The following is a 23,702-nucleotide window of genomic DNA, read 5'->3' on the forward strand; positions in this document are numbered from 1 at the left end:
AACTTTGGGGGGCTTATTTCCTCCAATTGTATGTACATTGCATACATTGTAAAAGAAGCAGACTTCCAGGGTCCCAAAATGATGCCTTTGCGGCAGCCAAGGCATCCCAGAAGTAGGGTTGCCAACAAGCCTGGAGAAAAATATACACGCCCTTTAATAGAGGGTTAATAAGAGGAAATGGGGCAGCTGAAGATTTTCACGGCATGAACATTTTTCTCCAGACTTGTTGGCAACCCAGGGGACCAGAGCTGCTTCGCTTCATAGGAGACAAGAAAGGAGTCTTATAGAAATATTTGCTTTGTTTATAGACAAAAGGGGGAGCACAGGAAAAGAGGCAGCAGATCCTACATCAGGTAGCAGAGACAGAGGTTGATTTATTTATGTTTAGATATTTATACCTTGTTCTTCTTCCCAAAGAGGACCCAAAAGCAGCTTACAACACCATTCTCCCCTCCTCCATTTTATCCTAACAACAACCCCGTGAGGTAGGTTAGGCTGAGAAAGAATGACTGGCTCAAGGTCATGCAATTAGCTTCCATGGCAGTGGAGATTCAAAGCTCCATCTTCCAATTCTCTCTCTTCCAAACCTGTTTCTTTACAGTCCTGATCCTGTTCCCTCCCCACAGCTGGGAAGGTCGTGTCTCCCAAACACTAACGAGAGCTTCAACAAAGCCATGGCAGGACTATCTCCTAACAATTGGCACCCCTTAATAAAACCTTCTGAACCATTAACCTAACAAAGGAATCGTCAATCCTCAGCAGTAATTGTATTATACTACTATACAGAGGAAGACCATTGGTCCCTCTGGCCCAGATCATCTTACTGGCAGCTGGTCTCATATCTGTCTTGTAAGAGCTATATTGGCTTCTACATGCCCCTGCTACAATGCTATGCTATGCTAAACCATGGCAGGTGATAATTCTCATCTCTATGCTGGCCTACTCACCTGGCCAGCAGGGGGGGAAAGAGGGAGAAGCAGGCCAAGACACACTTCCAGTTGAAAACTGGACGCTACAGGGTCTCAATGGGGCCAAATCAGCCCCAAACATAGTGAAAATTCTGTGTTTGGGGTTGATTTTTCCTCCCTCTGAGACCTCATTGCTTCTTTTTTTCAACTGGAAGTGATGTCATCAGACGCTCTGGAGCACATGCACGAGGAGGCTGCATCAGGCCCCCACACCTGCAACAAAGGTGTGGACAGTAAGGAAGAGTGGCGCTTTGACAGTAAGGAAGAGTGGCGACCTTTATGCTCTGAAAGGCTTCCAGGACTGAGTTCTGCAAATCAAACTCACGTTCAAAGGCACAAGCCCATTTTTCCCTGATCAGCTGGCAACCCTTCCTAATAGCCCAGTACTTGGACTCTGTTCTGGCTACCAGCTGATCCAAACTATAATTCATACATGTGGAAAAGAAGAGAGTTTGACTAAGACATGACCTGACGTTCTGAATTTTATTCTAGGCTTGGAGGCGGGCTGGGTGAAAGTATAAGGTATTTCCCAAGGTTTACACCCAGTTACTTCTTTATCATTCTAGTACTGTACTAGGAGGGCACCTTAGTAGGGGGTCGGTCTAGAGGTTCTCAGGAGGTCCCTGAGTGGTGGCAGCCAGTTACCAAGGTACTTTCCTGGGAATCCTTGGTCTAAGGGAGTTTCCCAGAAAGAAAATCCACCGCCCACTCAGCGGTGTGGTTAGAGTGTTGAACTAGGATCTGGAGAACCAGGTCTGAATCCCTGCTCTGCCATGGAAACTTGCTGCATGACCCTGGGCGCATACTTTTTCAGTCTCACTTACCCCACAGGATTGTTGTGAGGATAAAATTGAGGAAAGGACAATTACATAAACCACTGGGGAGAAAGGTGGGGTAAAAATGAAGTAAATAAATAATAATATTAATTTTGACCTGAATTTTTACAGCATAAAGCCAGTTATAAAGCTGTTCTCTTTCAGCGCAAGCAAATAAATCCTTACATAATAAGCATTTTTTCATGGAATTTTCCATTTGGAATGCCAGTTTTGAAAACAAGCAATGGAAAACAACAGATTTCATTAATATTAGTATTATTATTATAGCACACGTCAGCTCAGTCAACAGCAAATCCCTGCTTCCAAAATATACATAATTCAAACTGTCTCTCTCCATAGGATATCTCCTTCCCCACTGCTCTTTTCACCATTTCATTCCTTCTCACACGTTTATTCCTTGAGTGATTTATTATCATTCTTTATTAGGCCAGATTCACTCTAAAAATCAGCTGATTCACAGCTGAAGCCTAAAGTTGATCCATTATAAAAGAATTTTTCAGTTTCTTAGCACAGCTGGGACCTGTTCTTGTAAAGACTGGCAGCCTTTCTATAGTAGAACTCTACTTTTAATAACTGCATAGAAGAGAAGTTTTCAGCTCATACACTTTGTCATGTCATAGGGCTGCAAGAATTTGTAGTCTTCTCTACACAAGTATCATCATGTATGTGTGTGTACAAATAAGTAAGGCATCCTTGATTGCTCTCTGAGGAGATCTGGGTGTTTTAGCTTGATGGTAAAGGGAAGTCTAGTTTTAGTAACTTCAGGGGATGGACCTGAGACTTTCGGATGAGTGTATAAAGAGAGGCTTTTGAGGGCACATTCTAGCAAGTATTACTGATGGATTTGTATGTAGTTTTTTGTCAGTTTTCTTGTGAAAAGACTCATGGTAATTAAGTAAACAAAAATAAATACAACTGAAAGCACAGCCTTTGCTGCTGAGAGCCAACAGGCAAAGATTCTTTCTTCCCCCCATGTCCACACACATTTGGGCCACATATTCAGAAAAAACCCACAAAAGATCCTTAATTAGAATAGACATGCTCCTAACACGCACACGTGCGCGTGCGCACAAACACACACATACTTTTATCCCGCCCTTCCTTCAAGGAGCTGTTGGTGGCTTTACATAATTCTCCTCTCCTCCCTTTTTTCTTCACAACAGCCCTGTGAAGTAGTTTAGTCTGACAGTGTGATGGGCCAAAGACCAGCCAGTGGGCTTGAGTGGAGACTGAATCCCATTCCCCAAGTCCTAGACTGACACTCTAATTAGTATATTACAGTGCTCTCCCCCAGTGGCATCTTGTCTGGTGACTCTCAAGGGTGCCAACATTTTCTACTCCTAGCCCCCTTCCCACATCCCTGTTATAGGTTCTCAGATACATTTAGAATTTGGCCAGCCCCAAGTTCTTTTAGTGGGAGGGTTGCTCCGGTGATGATGGTTTATCTTTCATGTATATGAAACAAAGGGCACAAACATTTAACAATGAAATACAAATAACAACAACAACAACAACATTCAATTTATATACCAGCCTTCAGGACAACTTAGCACCCACTCAGAGCGGTTTACAAAGTATGTTGTTATTATCTTCACAACAATCACCCTGTGAGGTAGGTGGGGCTGAGAGAGCTCTGAAAGATTAGAGTCCTGGCACTCTTAACCACTACACCAAACTCTTTCTCCCCAGGTTCTTTCCGTTCCTTTTGCACTTCAGTACCCAAATTTAAATAGCAAAACGTGTGTGCGATGCCATCCAGGGCTTAATTTTCCTAGCTGTTGCATCCCACGTGATGGGAAACATAGCCAGTAATGCACAAATGTCATTCACAATTGGCATTTGGCACAGTTGGCACAGAGCATGCATTTGCCATTTTGAAACTCAAAATGCCAATGTAGCCCACGTTTTAAAAGGAAATTTTTATTGGATGGGTCATTATACAAATATAAAAACATACACAGTTAACTTTCCATCATATTGTAATACCCCCCCCCCACACACACACCCTTTCCCCCACGTTTTAAAAGTAAAGTACTAGCTAAACCATGAAAGAGCTTTTATAACTTTTCACTTCACCCGTTGGCGGTGTAGAGAGACATCTAGTGGTTAGTGAAGATATTACATATTACTTTTGTTTCTCCTTGTTCTGTTCCTGAACTGTAGTGCATTTGATGCTTTTGTGCAGTTTGCCTCTGTTTGCTTCTATGCAACTTCCATTCCTTTTCCATTAATTCAGTTCGGCCTCTTCCCAGTCAATCTATAAAAGAAAGGTACAGAATTAACATTCTAGCATTACCATTAACAGTTGGCTACTTGTAGCATAATAGCTGGCCACTGATTTATTGAGATACTTATATCCCACTTTTCTCCCCAGTGGGACCCTAAGAAGCTTACAACAGTTTCTCCTGACAGAACACACCTTGCTCACTTGGAAGGTGGAGGACGCAAATGCTACGGTGGAGGAAAGCCTCCACAGCGGCCAGAGAGAAACACAAGGGGAATGATGTCATGGGATCCAGTAGCACCTAGGGTTGCCAACCTCGAGGTGAAATCTGGAGAGCTTCTGGAATTATTAATGATCTCAAGACAACAGTATTCAGTTCTCCTGGAGAAAATGCTCTGGAGGCTGGCCTCTATGGCATTATACTGCTTCCCAAACCCCATTCTCTCCAGGCTCCACTCCCCCCCCCAAATCTCCAGGAATTTCACAGCCTGGAGTTGGCAGCCCTGGCTGCACCTTAAAGACCTTACAGGATTCCACTGCAAAACAGCTACCAGTCAAAGGTGTTCCCCCAGCATTCCAGTCAAGAATTGTTTCCACCTGGGGAAAATTCACAAGTATTCACCTCCTCAACCACCCCACCCACACAAAGTGGCCTTCTGGCAGAATTCATGCAGGAATGTGACCCCACTGGAGAGGCCATAATAGCTGCCAGTACTACAGGCAGTCTCAGACCCCACTGGACAGGCCATAATAGTTGCCAGTACTACTGATCAGGCCACGGAACTGGATCTAGTAACCAACCACTAATAAAACTAATTACTTAACCCCAGAACACATGTATTAGGCTGCCCAGAGAAGTCTCAGGGACTCCAACTTGCGTAACCTCTCAGCAGCCCTAAAAAATGTTCCCCCAGCATTCCAGTCGCTTGCAGGAAGCAGCCAAAGGCTACATTTTAATAGATTCACAATAATATTAATAATTGGAAATCAACGGCTTCAAAGCACTCCGTAAGCAAAATTTAATCCCTCTGCCACCCTGTGCGGTATTTTTACAGATGAAGCTCTTCGGCGAAAAGCCAAAGTATGTTGCTTTGCATCCTGTGGTGAAAGTGGCGGAAGGTCTCATTCAAGCTCCTACCTCGCCGCTTTCTATTCAAATCGTTTTACCAAACCTCTCCTCATGGTTCCCTTTAGGCCTGCTTCTGGCCTCTTTTTCAGTCATACTGTTTGTCCAAAGATCTTATCGACTTTGCTATCCAAACAGAGACAGCATATAAAGGGCTCACCAGGCATCTGCAGAGCGTATGATCTTTCTACGCATTCTCTCAGGGCCCCGTGCTCCACCCTGCAGGTAAACACAGTCTTTCCCACCCCCTGCGCGGGTATAACTCTCAGAAGACTCCACATGGAATACAAGCCATTGGTGCCGATGACAGAGACTGAATGGCAGATTCCAGTCTGCAGTGGCTTCCCGTCCTGGAACCAGTTCACTCTAATCACGTTAGGGGAGAAGTTATTGATTCTGCAATTCAATCTCAGCTCTTCCCCTGCCACAGGAACTGAGGGGTCTGCAGTGATCCAGAGGACTTCTGGAGGGGTTCCTGATTGGGGGGAAAAAAATAATGCTGTTGGCTATATGAGCTGCTTGTGAAAGAGGCTTGATGTATACAAGGCATCCTGCTATACGCAGATCATTTGGGAAAGGATGGGGCATAATTTGTTGAATTTTTCAGGGAGGGGGAACTCTTGTAAGTCTCTAGTCCATGTTTTGTAGAGAAAATCTTGTAGTAGGTGGATGGGGAACCAGCCTACAGTCCAGGCATTCAGAATTCAGTCTCCAAAAGGAATGAGACGACAAACTAGCTATCAGATGAACTCTAGGACTTCTCAATAATAATATCCTACCTTGCAGATTTATTTCATAGGAGAGCTCCTCAACATTTCCAAAACTGCTGTGTTTGAGCTGACAGGTATAAATGGCTCCCTCCTCATCTGGGTTCAAGATAAACTCAATCTGGCTCCACACGCTGTAAAAGTCGCTTCCGCATGGGAAAGGCCCAAATTGCACTACACCTTGCACTGGCTGTCCGTTTCGAAACCAATCCAAAGCGATGTCCTTGGGGTAAAAATTCTCCACCACGCAGATCAGAATGAGCTTCTCTCCTTGCACGGGAGCTTGAGGCCAGATGAAGATATAATGACTTGCTGGGCGAGCTGCCAGGCAGAGATCAGAAGTGGGTTTTAATGTAGGCCTTTCAGACACTATGCTTGAGTCAGCATAGTGCAGAGTGGGGTGCACACAAAAAAAGAGTCAAACTTCAGAGCTGATACTTATGTCATTGTTTGAAAACCAGGGCTGGGTTCTTTAATATCACAATAAGATGTATTAGGGAATCATTCTCTGATAGATGGTCTCCATTTAAAAAAAAAAAAAGGAAATTACTTGCCATGTGTAATTTTCCTTCCTCATGCAATTGGGAGGAAATTCTCAGATACTGTATCTCTCACCTAAGAGATTCTCCATACTACGTTTCAACTAGACAGGATAGATAATTCTTATTTTAGAAGCAACTCAAATTCACACTCATAGAGCACAGAGAGGCATGAAGGGGCATGTAAGAGAGCTTTGCTTCCTTTAGTGGGAGCCTTGGGGAGGTCTTCTCCCAGGCTAGCTGACTTCTCATATTAGATCCTGACTGAGATAAAATATGTTTCAAACAATGGAGTATGGCAAAGCAAGAGGGAGGGAGAAGCAGCTTTCCTTGTTCACATACTATAAAGGTGTCATGGAGAACTCAGGTCCTGAATCGATTCTCTCACACATGGAGAGACATAATCTTATTCCGTTTATATTGCACCTCTCCAGAAACCTGCTCAAGGCATCTCACAACTACGATGATAAAACCAAACCAGTAAAACAGAACCATTATAAACAAAGCCAGTTTGGTGTAGTGGTTAAGAGCGGTGGTGGGACTCTAATCTGGAGAACTGGGTTTGATTCCCCACTCCCCCACTTGAAACCAGCTGGGTGTCCTTGAGTCAGTCACAGCTCTTCCAGAGTTCTCTCAGCCCTACCCACCTCAACAGGGTGATTGTTGGGATAATAATAACATACTTTGTAATGTGCTCTGAGTGGGTGTTAAGTTGTCCTGAAGGGTGGTATATAAATTGAACGTTGTTGTTAAAGCCATTATAGCAAACAAATTAAAATGAAATAATATTTCAACCCTTCTCTGTCTCATGTTTCCTCGTGTTTCCTCTCCGAGGGTCTGATGACATGAGCTAAGTGCAAGGTGGGAACGGGGCATTTAACATGTGACCACACTCGCCTTCAAAGTGATGGGGGGGAACGGGCCCCCAAGCACACACACAGGCAGGAGCGGCTTCATCAGTTCCTGTTTTTCACCTAATGTGTTTTTGCAGACAGAAGAGGGCTGTGGAAGGCAGGGAGACATGCTGGAGACGCACATCTGGCCAGGACCCACAGACCTTCAGTGTGTTTGCTTATTACTATTATTGGGGGGGGGGCTTAATGTGACCCATACTGCAGCCAACCATTCTTTCGTGGGGGAGGGGCAAAGATTTCTTGAAGTCAGGCCTCCACCTCTGTGTTCCCTTTCCACTCTGCCTTACAGTGTGTGAAAACAAAGCTTTTATCTAGTACACACGTCCCCAGAGTTGCATCCTTTCAATGAGCATAAGCTAGTTGCCTGCTTTTTGTACCTGTACAGTCAGCAGCACCATCTATTCAAGAATGATCATAGAACAGATGACAAGATGACCTCGTTCATGGCAGTCACCAAAGGAAAACAGAAACATTTAATAGTAAGCCCCAACTCAAAAAATCTAAGTCTGGGAAAGACTTCTGCCTCAGACCCTGGAGAGCCAGTCCCAGTCGGAGTAGCTAATAATGGGCTAGATAGAACTATGGCATGAATTAGTGTAAAATAGCTTCATATGACAGGTGTGCATAGTATTATTTTCATTTTCATTTGTATTTCGTTCATTATTTTCATTTTCCACTGTGGGAATATTCCCACTTGCTCCCCCTCCTCCCTCACCATCTTCATATGTATTTTGCTTGACACTGCAGCCACCGCTGGGTAGGCTGGTTGCAGTAGCAGTACCTCATCTTTTCTATGTCCAGCAGGGCCATTGGCTGCCCTTCTCTGGAATAGCTTCTCAGAGGGGGTGAGGCTGGCATAATAGTCCTGAGGAGAGGCTTCAAAACCATATTGTGCAGGAGGGGATTTGGCATTAGAAAAGTAACTCTTTGGACATAACATCATGATTACCCTTGGATTAGGCTCTGCTGGCCATTCATGAAACTATAGCTTATGCAGACATTAGGACCCAAGCTTATAAAGTATCACGATATCTTCCCTAAGCAAATGAGATGCTCCTATTCCATGGAAACAAGAGCTAACCAATATGGTTGGATAACATCCCTAACACACACATCTGGGGAGTCATTCTTTTCCCCTTGCTACCCCTCCTGCTGCTGGGTCAACGAACTCAGAGAACAAGGTGCCAAAATAACTGTCCAATTAGAATATTCTCACAGTTCCCAAATGTCCAAAATAATTTTATTCGGATTCAGAGATTTATGATATTTATGAATGGGCATTGTTGGGTAAGATCTTGAATAGTACTTTTCTGACAGCGCATACTTACTATTCACCATTCCCTGCTAATGTTATCCCTTCATTCATCTAGGAAAAAGACCCAGGTGGGACAGTGCTGACTTGGGACACCTGGATTCAACTCTCCCTCATCCATGAAGCTTTCTGGATGACTGATCACTGTCTCTCAGCCTTATGGCACAGTCAGGCTGCCAATGTATGTTATGCTGAACTCACAGAGAAGGAGTGGAGTAAAAATGAAATAGATAATCTATTCAGTTAGCTAGTATCTAAGTCAGGTCTTATTTTATTGGGGGGGGGGCGGGGGGGAGTAGAACAGTGACAACTTGCTGTTAGGGCATTTTTCCTCATCTGGGGGAAAGGCTGGAAACAACATTTATACATGTTTCGGCCCTTCTATCCACTCTTCTGTGGTGACTGGGACCAGAACTGTGATTTCAAAAATAATTTGATCATGGGGAGAGGGAGAGACCATGGCTGCTGACAAGAGAGAAAGGAGAATTGTAGCAAAAATCCTTTTCAAACACCAGTAGTTGGGGTACAACACAATATAGTCCACTGAGGAAGATACGCTTGTATTCCCCAACGCATCACTCACAACGCTCCTATTCTTAACCTGGTTTCAACTGACTCACATTATCATGTAAGATAAAAGCATCATGATCTGAAAATGGCTACCTCCAACATATGGCATCACCCTTACCAGTAACATGAATAGTTGTGGCTTTCCTTTTAGGGGTCTTCAGTGTGCTGTGCTGGATCCTGCATTCAAATTCTGCCCCATCATCCTTTATAGTGGGTGTGTAGGTCAGGCAAGAGGAAACGCTATAAAATCTGCCATTGGCTTCCACGGACTGTGTGGTCAGATTGGTGACATCTTCTCTAGCCTCAGAAAGGGCCACGTCATCCCTTGTCGAGTCTTCTGATGATGCCATTGTCTGTGGGTTTCTTAGGTACCACTTCACTTTAATCGTTTTGGGTCGGAATCCATTTATATTGCATATCAGTTTGAATTTTTCATTAATTGGAAACAGATCAGGCTTGATGATTGAAGAGACCTGAGGTTCCACTGAAAATAAAACAGTCATCGATCATGCTTTGTCTCATCCAGAAATGACTCTGTTTAATACCTGATAAGCGCTGAGGAAATACCTTTTTGGGTCCCAGAACTGACCTTAAAACATTTTGTTGAGCTGTTTCCTGCATTGGGATAGCTGTCTGCAAATGTTGTGCTGGTGTTCCATCCATGCAATGTTGGAGCCACCAGCGAGTGTGTGGATCCCTATGATGCACCCAATACACATGGTCATGTAACACACGAAAAGGCAGGGTTCTGGTCTCTGTGAATGGAAAATCCATGCATTGCCCTTTTCACACATTATATGACCATGCATAGTTTACTCTCCAAACACACAGCTGGAAAGCTCCCACATAACATGAGTGGAATGCCAGGGTAACGTCTGGCCACAGTTACTTTAAGTATAGGTAGTATCTATTTGCTCCCATTATTCTTCCCACATCCAGAATGGTTAGATACCATTGACAGACTGGTCTGTTTTTAACCTTATAGCTTCAGGGAAAAAACGAGTCCAAAGGTAAAGTAACCATAGGATCTGACCTGCTCAATTTGTGGTTGTCAATTCAGCCATCCCAGCCAGTGGCAACAGCCACTCAGGCCGGTGGCTGCTTTTGCCTCCTCGGAAGGAGGAAAGCAGAAGGCACACCCTGGCATCCAGGGCTTAGCATTGGGGGCGGAGCCTGTAGCCTTAGCTGGCTTCTCTGCCCCATTGCATTGTTGTGCCTCATGCTCGGCCCACCCACCTCACCCTATTGCAGTGCAGGATTAGCTGGTCGCCTTTTGGGCCAGGTAGGAATTTTTCTCTCCTTGTCCCTGATTGGCACTTGGGAATGGAGTTTTTTCGCCTACCTTGCACTGTGAGAAGAGGAAGGTAATTGGCTTGGTGGGATTGAGGTAATTCCCTGGTGGCAGGATTTTAGTTAGGGAAAATCTGTAGCGGGCCGGTGAGCACCCTTGGCACCTCCCCATTGGTGGGGAATTGGGATCTTTCAGGAGCGGCTGGCTGCCGTACGGCCCAGCTGCGAGGTCAGACGCCCTGGGTGGGGAACCCCTGGACAAGCCAGTCTCCCCCCGCTGCCGTACGGCCGGGAGGGGGAGCTTTACAGGGGTGAACCACTCCACCTCCGCCTGGCCAGGCCGGGTCCCAGCCATTTGGTGGATGGCTCGCACCCGGAGCAGCGGGTGCTCGCCCAGACAGGTCAGGGCGGGGTCCAGGAGTGACCCCAGGGCCTGACCTGTACCGCTAGTTAGGCCCTTGCCGTAGTTTATATTTAATTGTTGTAATTTTAATAAAGCTGCCCATTTTAGAACCCAAATACTGTGTCTGCCTTTCATTCCGACTGAGGGGGCAAAGCCTCCGTGCTTGTTTTTCTGCCAAATATGACAACTTGTCATACATTATGGTCAATTGGTCATTTTGCAATCATTCACCAAAGGTCCCTGGCAAACATCTCAAGTACACCTGAGCATGTGAAGAGAGGACTATCACATTAATGTCCACAAAAAGCAGCACTGATTTATTTAGACCAACTGCAGGAAGGAAAAATCCTTAAGCTTATATTGTATAGAGAATTTGTAATTTATAAAAATTACTTTTATTTATTTACGCTGAGACTCAAGGCGGATTACAAAGTGTGAGTCAAATTTTATTTTATTGAATGTCTGATGCTTTTAGGTTACATTTATGTTGTTTTCATAGTATTTTGATTATGGTTTTCAGTGCACTAAAACAGATGGATTATTAATTTTTGCTCAGATGTCAAGACAGAACAGTACATTTTACAATGATTTGGAAAGTATCATTACCAATTAATGGTCTGGACATTTTTAGTGAGTTTGATTTTCGTTTACCTTTGTATAAATTAGAATGATATTCTTTATTATTATCTAATAAACAGTATTATTAATTTTTAAAATAATATTTAAATATATAATACTGGCAATGACTTTGTGGAATAGTTTCCATGAGATCCATTGAACCGAACAGCTTAATAGTCATAGGGATCCTACACTCTGACTCTGTAGTTCTATACAGAGATGTTGTTGTGCCATCAAGACACAGCCAACTTATGGCAACTGTATAGAGTTTTCAAGGCAAGAGATGTTCAGAGGTGGTTTGCCATTGTGTGACTCTGCAAAGCGACTTTGGCATTTCTTAGTGGTCTCCTGTCCAAATACTGGCCAGGGCTGACACTGCTTAGCTTCTGAGATCTGACGAGATCAGGCTACCTGGAACAATATACGTCCGCTGAAATCAGCGGGCTTAGAAGGGTGTAAGTTTCCTTAGGATTGCACTGTACACTGTTCTTGAAAAGTTCAGAAAGAATACCATCCTCACCTGGTGCCTTAAAGAGATGCTAACAACTTCATAACTGTATCAAACATCAAGATATTTGCCAAGATCCTTATCACTCAGTCCGCTCCACTGTTAAACACTGTGTAAAACTGTTGTTCCCATCTCCTATTTTAAATGCTTGAAGCTAGTAGAGTCTCGGTTCCATTCTAGCACCAGCTAACTATCTGTAGTGAAACTGCAGAAGACCATTGGCATTTTGAGGAGTCAGGTGGTGTGCCACAATTTCTCCATTTGTGCTTGAGCCACCTTCCACAGAAGTGTTACAGACCCAAACATTTGTCTCTGTTTTGCATGTAGCAATAGCTGATGTACTGCTTGTCATGGGTCTGAGATGTATCACTCCTGTCTAGGTCTGTTATGTATTAATGCAAGCACAAGTGAAATTAATGAATCCTAAGATAGTTGTATATAAAGCCTCAGGAGTAGCCCTCAGAGCAGACGACTGAAACCACCAAATAGTACTGTGTGAGTACCAGGAGTTACTCCAGGAGTTCCCAGCAGCTGAAGGGACATAAGCATATTCTTGCACTGATTCTTCTGTACAAGTTGTGTTCTGCTGAAGACTACTTAATAAAATCTCTTTTCTTTCACTATATGTGTGTTTATTGCCTCTGTATCCCTTACAGGAAAAGAACCATTGGCCATCGTCACACGGCCATAAATTTAGCGCCAAACTAGCGCCATCTCCCGCTGAATGCTCACCTTATTCCGGTTCTCTTGCGATTTCGCCATTCTCCCCAATTCACGCTTTGTGACTCTTTATGTCGTCTTTATCCACTTCCATGTGAATGCCCTGGATCGACTATGAACGCTTTGCAGCACCAAAACGCTCACTCTCCCCGATCATCTGTCTCACCTAACACTGTCTGCCCTACACTCCCACAAGCCCCAGCACGACCCGCAATTAAGCCTCAAAGTAATTTTTTTTTAAAAAAAACGTCAGCCTTATAGCGCTATAGCACTATTCTGCCATGGGTGGGAAACCTCTGCTACCTATCACAGTTGGCTTTTGGGTTGGCCCAGCACAACACTGGTATAACAGAAGAGTGATATAGCGCAAGTATGCGAATTTTTCTTTTAAAGGGGCGGGATTTTTAGGGCCCCGTTTCCGGAGGCACTTTGACTGACCGTTGAATTGCGCTTTCCCCTTTTAATGTGACTGACTGGAAGCGCAAGCAGTCGTCAAAAGATGGGAGAATCCGTTCTAATAACAATAACAGAAGAAACGATTTCCAGTGCAAAACTGACGAAATAAGGGCCTGTGTGACGATGGCCATTGTCGCTTAGCAGTCCAGCATCTTTCAAAAGTCCACGGTATTCTCTTGTCTTGCTTGCAGCACAATGAATTTCATCCCGAATAGCTCTCTCCAAGAAAGAGAAGTCTGACTCTTCACTAACTTCTTACTTCTGACTTCCCTGGCCTGTATTTACAGAAAACAATCCTGTCTAAAACGAATGGCTTCCCTGCTAAAGTGTTTCAAGTTTTTTTTAATTTTACCTTTTGCAAGCCTCTGTTGATAAAATATGGTAAAAAATATGCTGCATAAGCCTGTCACCACAACGCAAGCGCCAGCCACCCCGGTGATAAATCCTGTGTCCCGATGATAGTGTTTTGCTGCTAGGAACAAATATATGTATTAAAAAACAGTAGAGATGGTTCTTTTGGACATCCACTTCATCACCTCTTTGGTCTCATCCTCCAATGCTGATTGTTTGATGGGAATGTCTTGGTCAGAAGGGAATTCATTTTATTTAGCCTATCCTGTTATTAACTCTACTAGTAAAACAATAGAACTATTTGAAAGGAAATCAGTTCAGCTGTCCTGTAAGATTTGGTCTTGCTATGTGAATCAAAAAACAGCCCCTTGGCTCCAGTCCCCAGAGATGTGTGCTGGCCATAATTATTTAGACAGTGTTGGTTCCAAAGATCTACTATAGGATTCTGCAAAACCCTCTCAAGTCTGTTGCAGCAGAAGTTTTGTGGCATCTTAAATGTTTATTCTAGCTTGAACTTTCATGGACTACTGCCCACTCTCTCAGATATCCGAGAGTGGAATTTCTGTTGGCCTCTTCCAATAGAAGATCTGCCTCGTGCATTTAAGGAAATGGGCTCAAGTCCATGAAAGCTCATGCCAGAATAAACATTTGTTCATTTTAAAACTCCTGTAGGATGTTGCATGTATTTTCATTGTAGCAGGTGCATTTACATTGCACAGGACAGCAGTTTAAATCTATGCAGCTAATAAAACTCATGGACTCATTCTGGCAGTATTACTCATTCTGGCAGTCTAACAGAACAGAGTGGTGTCAGCGTCTCCAAATAAACAAAGTTTCCTGATACTACCCTTCTACTGGGACTTAGAATAATACATTCTACCATCCAGACATAATTAAGTAGAATTTGATAGCTTCTGCTCCCAGACAGTAGTTTTGCTAATTTTTTTCACAGTTTGAAAAAGAATTTAATTGTTACTGACCTAGGAATTTTATAGCATTTACCAGTAGTACTCACTCTGTGGCTCATAAAGAATTACATTTACAATGATCATCGACCAAAAGGCGGTAATTGTGTAACATCATAAATGCACAGATACAATAATACATATTTAATATCAGCTCTGTTGTCTAACTACAAACATGTCTAATTAGCAGCGTACCCCTATGCATGTAGGGCTGCCTCTCCCCACCATGGCTGAACTTTGAACAGCCCTTGTGTGTCTGGAAGGAGGAGAAGGCTTTCCTCTCAACCTCTGCTCTCTCCTCAGCATGAGGCACAAGAGTTTGGGTGAGAGAATGAGCCTGTCAAGGCACCTAGAAGAGAGCATGCTGGTTATGTGAAGAAAACCACCACTCTTTTCATAGGTGACCACTGTGGTGGTTGGTTTCACTCTCTCCTCTCTGAGCCAAGCTACAAGTGACGCCTGACACAGGTTGGACACTTATCAGCTTCCCTCAAGTTTTGATGGGAAATGTAGGCATCCTGGTCTTGCAGCTTGGTTCACCGACTGCTGTCCAATGGATTTTTCAACTGTCACTTGTCCAACATTCCGCCAAGCTGCCTACATTTCCCATCAAAACTGGAGGGAAGCTGACAAGTGTCCAACCTGTGTCAGGCGTCACTTGTAGCTTGGCTCAGACTGTCTTCAGATTGCTCCCCTCCTGACAGCCACCCAAGTGCTAGAATCATCATGCAAAGGCTGTGGAGAATGGGGGTGGGTGGGTGGTGTTAAGGAGGATGGGCCCTTTACTTCCATCCCTAGTGTGAAGCCTGTAGCTCACAGTTTATCCATCCTTCAATCCCTGCAGCAGCTGTGCCAAGGTGGGATGCACCTGCCAGCCAGGAGCCCTAAAGAGCTTCCCTGGAACATGGGGTTGGGGCCACACTAGTGAGCAGTGTCCATAAGAGCCTTAGATGGCATGTCAAAGAACCATGCATGGCTCTCAAGCCACTGTGAGTATTGCTGGCATACACAAGTCATGCCAAGGGTGGGAGTGAACCCCAGAATGCTGCCATGAAGCAAAGGAGCGCACCGCTGTGGTGCACCTTCTTTCCTGATTCCTACATAGTTGTTGTACCCCTGCTTGGATCAAGGAGATGTGAACCAGAGCAGCAAACCTTTCCGATGTACAATCACAGAAGTATGACTCTGTTATTAAACTTTAAATCTGGCTTCTGTGTCATTTTAAACAAAAAATCTACATCGAGTCCCACAGAATGGCTTGGTTCCTATGAACAAGTTTTGCATGTGCAAGACAACCTCAAGTGTGTAGCGCACTCCCTTCCGTACTAGGACTTCTATTTGTGCAAGGGCTCATTGAAAATCCTAGCTTTTGCATAAATGGACATCCTAGTACAAGAGGAAGCACCCTCTGCAGCAGAGACTATCTAGCGTGCACAGAACTTGTTCATAGGATCCAAGCCAATGTCACCGTTCCTATTATGCAAATAAAGGGCATATAAGCACTGCAGACTAAACAGGTTTAATAGTTATTCCATCTCCTCTTGGAACCCGAGGAATCAGGCATGCGGTGGGAACTTGCACTCTCAGTACATTGGAGCTCCCAGAATTATTTGGGTGGGACAATGAAGCTGGTATAAAACCAACATAAGCACATAGAGTAGATTCACCCTAAGAAGAACTGCACCTTTTTGCTTTCTAAGGATGATTTATGGTTGTGCCTTTTGTTCTCATCACAGAGCAGGGAAAGAAGTTATAAAGAGTCAATTCAACTCTTATCCTAAGTAATCTTCTCCTTCTCAGGTACTTTCAGATTTATCTTTGCAGCCATGAGGGATACAAACTTGATTATTAAAAGGATGAGCCGTGGAGATTCTCATGCTGTTAAATGCTGTCCCAATACAATACTATGGCTTGGAGCCCATGAATGAGTTCCAGTCATGCTAAATCATGTCTGCCACGGAGCCCACTTCTGTAGGGCTCATTGAACACCATTGGTCTTGCACAAGCAAAAATGCTAGTGCAAGAGGAAGCATGATACGTGGCAGAAGCAATCTATCAGGTATGAAACTTGTTCCAGCATCCAAGGCGGTGTGTTTATTGAGCCCTTGTGCTTCTGTGCCTCATCTTGCCTGAGTGTGTCTAAGCCCTTAAGAACCTTCAAGTAATACACTGCATTGCAAAAGCTCTCTCAACAGCACCACCACATCCTGGAGTTAGATTCAGGCTCACATCTCCCATTTCCCTTAAAGCCCTCTCATCTACCGAGCAAGCACACAGGCCAAAATCTCTTTAAAGAAATAGACATGAGACCGCTTACTTGTGACGAACAGTGTCGTATTTCTCCGTAGAGGTTTCAACAGGGACTCGTGTTGGACTTCACAGATGTACAGGGAACCATTGTTGGTCTCATACATCACTTGGGTTACCCGACTCAGCACAGTGAACAAACCATTGTGGCCACTAACAGATGGGACACCGGTGCATATATCGGAAGACAGTGGCATCTCATGTGCATTGACATGCTGTCTGACCAGCCAGGAGATGTTAATTGCTTGAGGATAGAAGTCATGAACATGACAGGACAATGTCTTCTCCCCTTCTGCTACAACCCGGAGGCTTTGGGGTGTCAGCATCACTGTAGGCTGGGCTTGGGTGGAAAGACAAACGGTTATTCTTAGGGAGGCAGAAGAACCCACTGTCCATAATCAGTTTCTCTAAAAATCTGTAAAGAATCTAGTAGCACTTTTAAGACTAACCAACTTTATTGTAGCATAAGCTTTCGAGAACCACAGCTCTCTTCATCAGATACATCTGACAAAGAGAGCTGTGGTTCTTGAAATCTTATGCTACAATAAAGTTGGTTAGTCTTAAAAGTGCTCCTGGCCTCTTTACTGTTTTGCAACTACAGACTAACATGGCGACTCCTCTGGATCTAAAAATCTGGCCTCTTCCAGGCATTTTAGCAAACTGGTGGGAAGTTTTCCATTGATGGAGATACTGTCCAACAAAAAGATATTTTATGGCTATGTTTTTTAAAGGCGTGGAGGTACAGCAATGGGGAAGTGACACCTGCAGCTCTGATATGAGCCCCTGTGCCAGAAGATCAGTCCAGCAGGTCCTGCTGCGGTATCCTCACTAGGTCCAACGAGAAAAGAACAGCTGCCAGAGGAAAAGGGACTGGTATTTAGTAACCCTCACCCCAGCTCCCATCCAGGCAGGCCGATATTTCACATGCTAGTGACGTGACTGACAAACAGATAGACAGAGCGTGTGTGTGATCTTTAAAGTCTGGCAGAGAAAACAGAAATAAACTGCTGCAGGATCTCCTAGCAGTAATAGAACACCAAATTACCATTGGTCAAGTGCAAATGCTACAATGCGGGGGGTATATTAGTAAGTTATTAGCACAGCTGCATGCCCAATTAGGTTCTTGCAATAATATTGCTCCTTTTAATAGCAAATGTCCTGTGCCCATCTGCAGGGCAGAACATGAGGCCATCCATGGGTGAGGTAAGGGTGTCTGCAACTCAAGGGAGGCCTCACATATTCAGAAATAGATTCATCTTTGAATTAAAAAGAAGACCCCCCCCCTCTAAAAGTATAGCCCAGTGAAGACTAAATATGCTCACAGGCTTTCAGGATGCATGAGATTTTAAATTAAAAATGTTGAATATAAAAAGATGCATGGGATTTTCAGTGCAATTGAGCATCAGTCTTGGGGGGAGCAGGAGGGCGAAGGGAAATCGGTTCACTTGTATCCCCAAAAGGAGCCCTGGAAAAGGAGATTAGAACTGGGGGAAAGCTCTATAAGCTTTTAAGCATTCTCATCACTTTGAAGCTTAAAGACTCTTGATGGTTAATTAGGATCAAAAGAAAATTGTTTTCTCCAGTCCTAATTAATAAAGTAGGGGTGGGCTGTGGCTCAGTGGAAGAGACCCTGATTTGCCTGCGGAAGGTTCCAAGCGCAGTCCCAGGCACCTGCAGCTAAAAGGCCCAGCCCATAGCTGATGTCAAAGACCTCTGCCTGAGACCCCAGACAGCTGCTGCCAGTCTAAGTAGACAGTACTGACCTTGATGGGCCACTGGTCTGATTCAGTCTCAGGCAGCTTTATGTGCATCTGTTATTGCAGCTCCAAGAATGCTTTGGGCTGCGAGGAGGGCAGAGCGTCTAACAGTTCATAGCCCTTGACGGGAAGGTGAAATTAGGGTGGTGAGGATGCTGGCCTGATGTTGCCCCAACCCTAATTTTTTCCATACATCATTCAAAGGGAGGGCACCTTGCATTGTACCAATGAGGTTCTAGTTTAGATGAGCATGAGGCAATTGCGCTACAGTTGCTAGACCACTGAGTTCCAGGGCTAAGAGAGCAGGACAGCACTCATCCAGCCCCATCTACCTCACAGTGTTATGGTGAGGATAAAATGAAAGAGAAGAGAACAATGTAAGCCACTTCGGGTCCTCACTGGGGAGAAAATCGGGGTATAAATTAAGTAATAAAGTAAATAAATAAAACTAAATCAGGAAATTCCCCTGCCCACAAGTCTTGCATGTTCCCCTTGTAACACTGTATTAAACCCTTTCACTGATGTGATGGCACCTTGCCTCTCAAACGTTCTCCCTCTTGAAACTCAATTGGGGCCCACTTTATTTTCTTATGGGTACCTGGACAAAACACATCTTTTTACCCAGACTTTTAGTTTGAGGTTTTATTTCACCAGCTTTTCTTAATGGTATGCTTCTAGTTTATGGATCATTTTTATGCTATTTATGTCCAACGACTTGTTTTTAATTATTTCTTTGTATATTTTTGTAGTTTAAATTGTAAGCCAACTCAAGCAAGACTCCAAAAAGATGGCATAGAAACAGTCTAAAGAAATACCTCTGACTTTGAGCTGGATCTTCCCGTGTCCATATTGAGGAGGTACTAAAATAGTGCACGTGTAAATCCCTTCATCTCTCAGCATCACATTAGAAAGGGCAAGTGATGCAATGCCAAAGGGTAGCAACTCTGTCTTTACAAGGGATCCGTGTCGGTGATCTGCAATGAGATTCCCATCAAACTCATAAACTGGCTTCTCTTCTCCAGATGCTGTCTTCAGGGTCCACTTCACAGCCACATCTTCCTTCTTAATACTCTGCCAGAGTGTAAAGTTACAGTGAAGCATAACATGCGTCTCCACCAACCCTACTACTGGAGAAGTGCTTGTCTTTACTTCTAAGGCCGCTAGAAAGACAACAGAAACAAACAAATTGTGGAATGCCTCATAGCTTTCATGAAGATGTTACACACCGATAATGGATCTGTTTCAGTCATAGGCTGCTTCAGCATAGAGACTTTCCCTCAATGGAAAACAGGAAGCCCCACTGAAAGGGGAATGTCCACATGCTTGGAACAAGCATGACTTGGGATGTTTCTGTGGCATTCCCCTTTCAGCCAGACCAAAAAAAAACCCAAATACACCTGCTTTTCTGTTGTTTTAAGAGAATTCTCAGAGCAGTTGTACAAGGGGGGAATCTGTGGACACTTCTCTTTGAGGTGGTGGTGGGGGGTGGAACTAACCTCAGCTGTCAAAATGTCACAGGGTGCCTTGTTTCCATGTACCATTCCCCCACCCTCTCCTTTAAAGGGCTTTTCTCCCCTGCCAAGTCATGCTGTAGTGTAAGAGCCTGGCTCAGTATGCAGAAGGAAAGGAGGTTTTCTGGCCCGTGAGTGATCCTGGCACAATCATCATTATGATGAGTTGGGCAGGGTTGGGGGGCAGCAGTGAGCAGCATAGGAATGGGTGCATGTGGATGCCGTTCCTGCCCATTTGTCAGGCAGGGCTAGCAAACCAGCCTGCCTGCCATACATGGAGGTTTCTTACTATTGGGGGGATGGGGAATAGAACAACTGCTTTGCTGTTTCTCTGCTGCTGTCTCATTATTGCTTTGCTGAGCTGTCTTATCATTACAGGTGAGAGTGTATGGAGCCACCAGACGCCTGAGAACCAGCTGGCTGACCTTGAGGTCCCAGCTCTGCATCTCTCCCTGGCTCCCACTTAGGAGCTATGCACCAACTCTGACTTTCATTTGAAACAGGGGGAGGAGAATGAGGGGTATTTCTATTCTGCGAGGGCTTCGCTCTGGCATAACAGGCACTTGCTTTGTACGGTGCACTACTGGTGGAAATCTCATAATAAAGACCTTTAACTTGTGCAGCCAAAGTGAAGAGTCTGAGAGTCCTCTAGCCAGGCCTGACACCATTCCTGTGCCAGTTGCTGCTGCTGCTGCTGCCCTGGTGGGTTCCTTTCTCACTCCCCATATGGAAACAGCAACAGTGCAGAAGTTGCCTTTTTCTTGGGAAAATCTGGAGTTGGGGCAACTGATTACTGGGAAATTAGCTGCATCAAAAAAGGAGAGTACTTCATGTTATGGCTTGGTAAGAGGTCACATGAAATCATGGTGTTCTTTAACTATGGTTAGTGTGATGGTGTGAAGGTGGGCCGCTTCGATATGGTTCGTTAGGGCCTGTCAAACCAGCATTCTCTTGAAAATAACAACCTGGCATATATTTTATTTCTGCAGTAGGTATAGAAAAAAGAACAAGAGGAAACTGTCCCACATGTCACTTTTTCTCAGCTGTGGCTGAGGAAAGCAGCATGTAAGCTTACCAGCTGCACACACTAAACCTGCTTAAATGGCATTAAACTACAAAAATAAATGGTACGATTCTAAATGCCCTCTATGCCTCTGGTTATGCTTAACTTTGAACTTCAGTGTCTAGGACAGCTGTATTTGCATATGATAGCCTCACACATCTCTTAAGTTTCCAAATAAATCATTGCAGCTTGTGAAGTTTACTTCCAAGAAACTTCCAAGAAAAATCGGAGTATAAATCTGTTATTATAAATATGAGGGTTGGGGTGGGTGGAATAAATTCAGTTGAAATCATGGGATCTGTTTCCAGAGATGCAGGAGAACACTTTGCCCTCTGAGGAAACTGCCCCCCCCAGTCTCTTTATGAGTCCTTGCCATACCTCCCCCCCCATAAAAAAACCCCAGAACTCCAGTGGCACTTTAAGGATTAACAATACTTATTCCAGCATAAACTCACTTCAGTCCCGCCTCACTCCATCAAATGCATAATGTGCCCATTCAAACCATCAACATTTATACACTTATAGTCTACAGATGGGAGGGTCTGGGCTAGGAATCTATCTGAAAAGATACTGGGGACATTTGTCCTATTTTGCTACAACAGACTAACCTGCTGCCCCTTCAGAAATGTTTCCATTGCCAAAAGCGGCCCATGTAGTGATACATGGGATAGGCTACTTTGAGATCTGATAATTTCTTACACAGTCTAGAAGTCAACCCTTTCAGTGTCTCAATGAAACTCTCTTCCATTTTTTAGCTCTAGGATTTTTGGACTAGCTGGAGGCCACTCCATACGTTGCATTTGCTTGCTCGACATCCTAAACACACAACTCCACAAAGCAAAGGGTACTTACCTGCTGTGGTGAGGCTTAACAAAAGGAGCAGGGATAATTCCGTGGAGTAAGCCATTCAGAAAGAGAAAGGGAGTGGGTGGACTTTGAGCTGAACCTTAAAAGGTTAAAAGTACACAACGGTTATAAGACTCGCCTAGAAAGCAACTGGGATCTACAGTGAAAAGTTGCATTAATATTTGCTGAAGCTGGAATTAGGAAACCTGGAATTAGGAAACGGTGCTTTTTCCCTCTCAGGGCATAAATCCTATTGAAATTATGAAAATTTTTCTGTTCCTATTGGGCTTAATCATTACCCAAAGGGGAGACTGCACCCAAGAAATCAGGAAATTGAGACTTGGAAGGGCAGCCATGAAGGAACTAAGTAAGATGCTTAAGGATAAGGAAGTGTCACTGGGGAGGCAAGATCAAGATAATTCATACTATGGCATTCCCCATTACAATGTATGGACCTGAGAGCTGGACACTGAAGAAAGACAGGAAGAAGGTTAATTCATTCGAAATGTGGTATTGGAAGAGAGTTTTACAGATATCATGGGTGGCCAAATAGATGAAAAAATGGGGTTTACATCAAATCAAACCGGAATCCTCCGTAGAAGCTAAAACGACAACACACTTCAGCATGTGTTCATCACGTGTAGGAAGGAGCAATGTGAGCTGGAAGCCTGCTGAGACCTCCTCAGAGGGTTTGTTAATTTCATCTTCTCCTCCCTAAGGGTCTGTCAATTTCACCTCTCCAGTCTAAAACTGTGTGGGATCCCAACCAGAGGGCAGCCAGGAATGGAAATGGGCTGGAACTGCCTTCGAGAGCCAGGCAGCTCCCATTATAGCCTGGAGAGGTTATAATGGGCTGAAGTTTCCCTTCTGGCATTTCACAGCCCTTTCACACAGCTCCAGTGTATAGCAAAGCATTTGCCCTGCCCTGCTCTGTCTTTTTAAACTCCTGGCTAACGTTGCATCTCTCAACATGTGTTCTTTACTTGTCAGATGTCTGGTGTAGAGAGACTCTAGTCACATCATGAGAAGACAAGACTCCCTGAAAAAGTCAGTAATGCTAGGAAAAGTTGAAGGCTGTAGGAAAAGAGGAAGACCCAAAAAGAGATGGCGTGACTCAATAAAAGAAGCCACGTCCACCAGTTTGCAAGATCTGAGCAAGGCTTTTAACGATAGGACATTTTAGAGGTCTATCATTTATAGAAACGACTTGACGGCATGAAACGCACACCAGAAGGCTACCTATGTTACTCTGCTGAAGCAAAACTAGAACTGAATCTTGTGGCGCTACCCTTTAAAGACTTGCTGCAAAATTTATGCAAGTTTCCTGAAAAGTAATTCCAACTATGTTCAATGCGACTTAAGAGGATATAGGATTGCAATCTTTCCTGGGTGTAAACTAGTATGGTGTAGTGGTTAAAGTGTAGGGAGATCCAGGTAGAGATCCCCACGATGGGAGACCGTAGGCCATTCACACATTCTCAGCCTAACCTATCTCACAGGGTTGTGGTGAGGATAAAATGCAGGACAGTAGAACAATGTAAAGCACTTAGTTATTAAATAAATAAATATTAAATAAATAGCAAACGCCACTGAATAAAGAGAGTGGGATAGAATTCACGCTGCTTGTGCGTTCTGTTCCTGATTTATCTGT

At 44.1% G+C, this 23,702-nt stretch overlaps 1 gene segment (V, D, J or C); it reads right to left on the bottom strand.

Moving 5' to 3' along the window:
• Window positions 1-3,768: 3,768 nt before the first annotated feature.
• LOC129331038 (immunoglobulin heavy constant mu-like) lies at window positions 3,769-22,112 on the bottom strand. The segment is given in 8 exon segments: window positions 3,769-4,061; window positions 5,315-5,629; window positions 5,934-6,242; window positions 9,375-9,740; window positions 13,604-13,720; window positions 16,885-17,214; window positions 19,447-19,791; window positions 22,058-22,112. Coding segments are annotated over 8 exon segments (1,842 nt in total).
• Between the last annotated feature and the right edge of the window lie 1,590 nt (window positions 22,113-23,702).

Source organism: Eublepharis macularius, chromosome 5 (genome assembly GCF_028583425.1).
Source record: "Eublepharis macularius isolate TG4126 chromosome 5, MPM_Emac_v1.0, whole genome shotgun sequence".
In the NCBI taxonomy this organism is placed as follows: domain Eukaryota; kingdom Metazoa; phylum Chordata; class Lepidosauria; order Squamata; family Eublepharidae; genus Eublepharis; species Eublepharis macularius.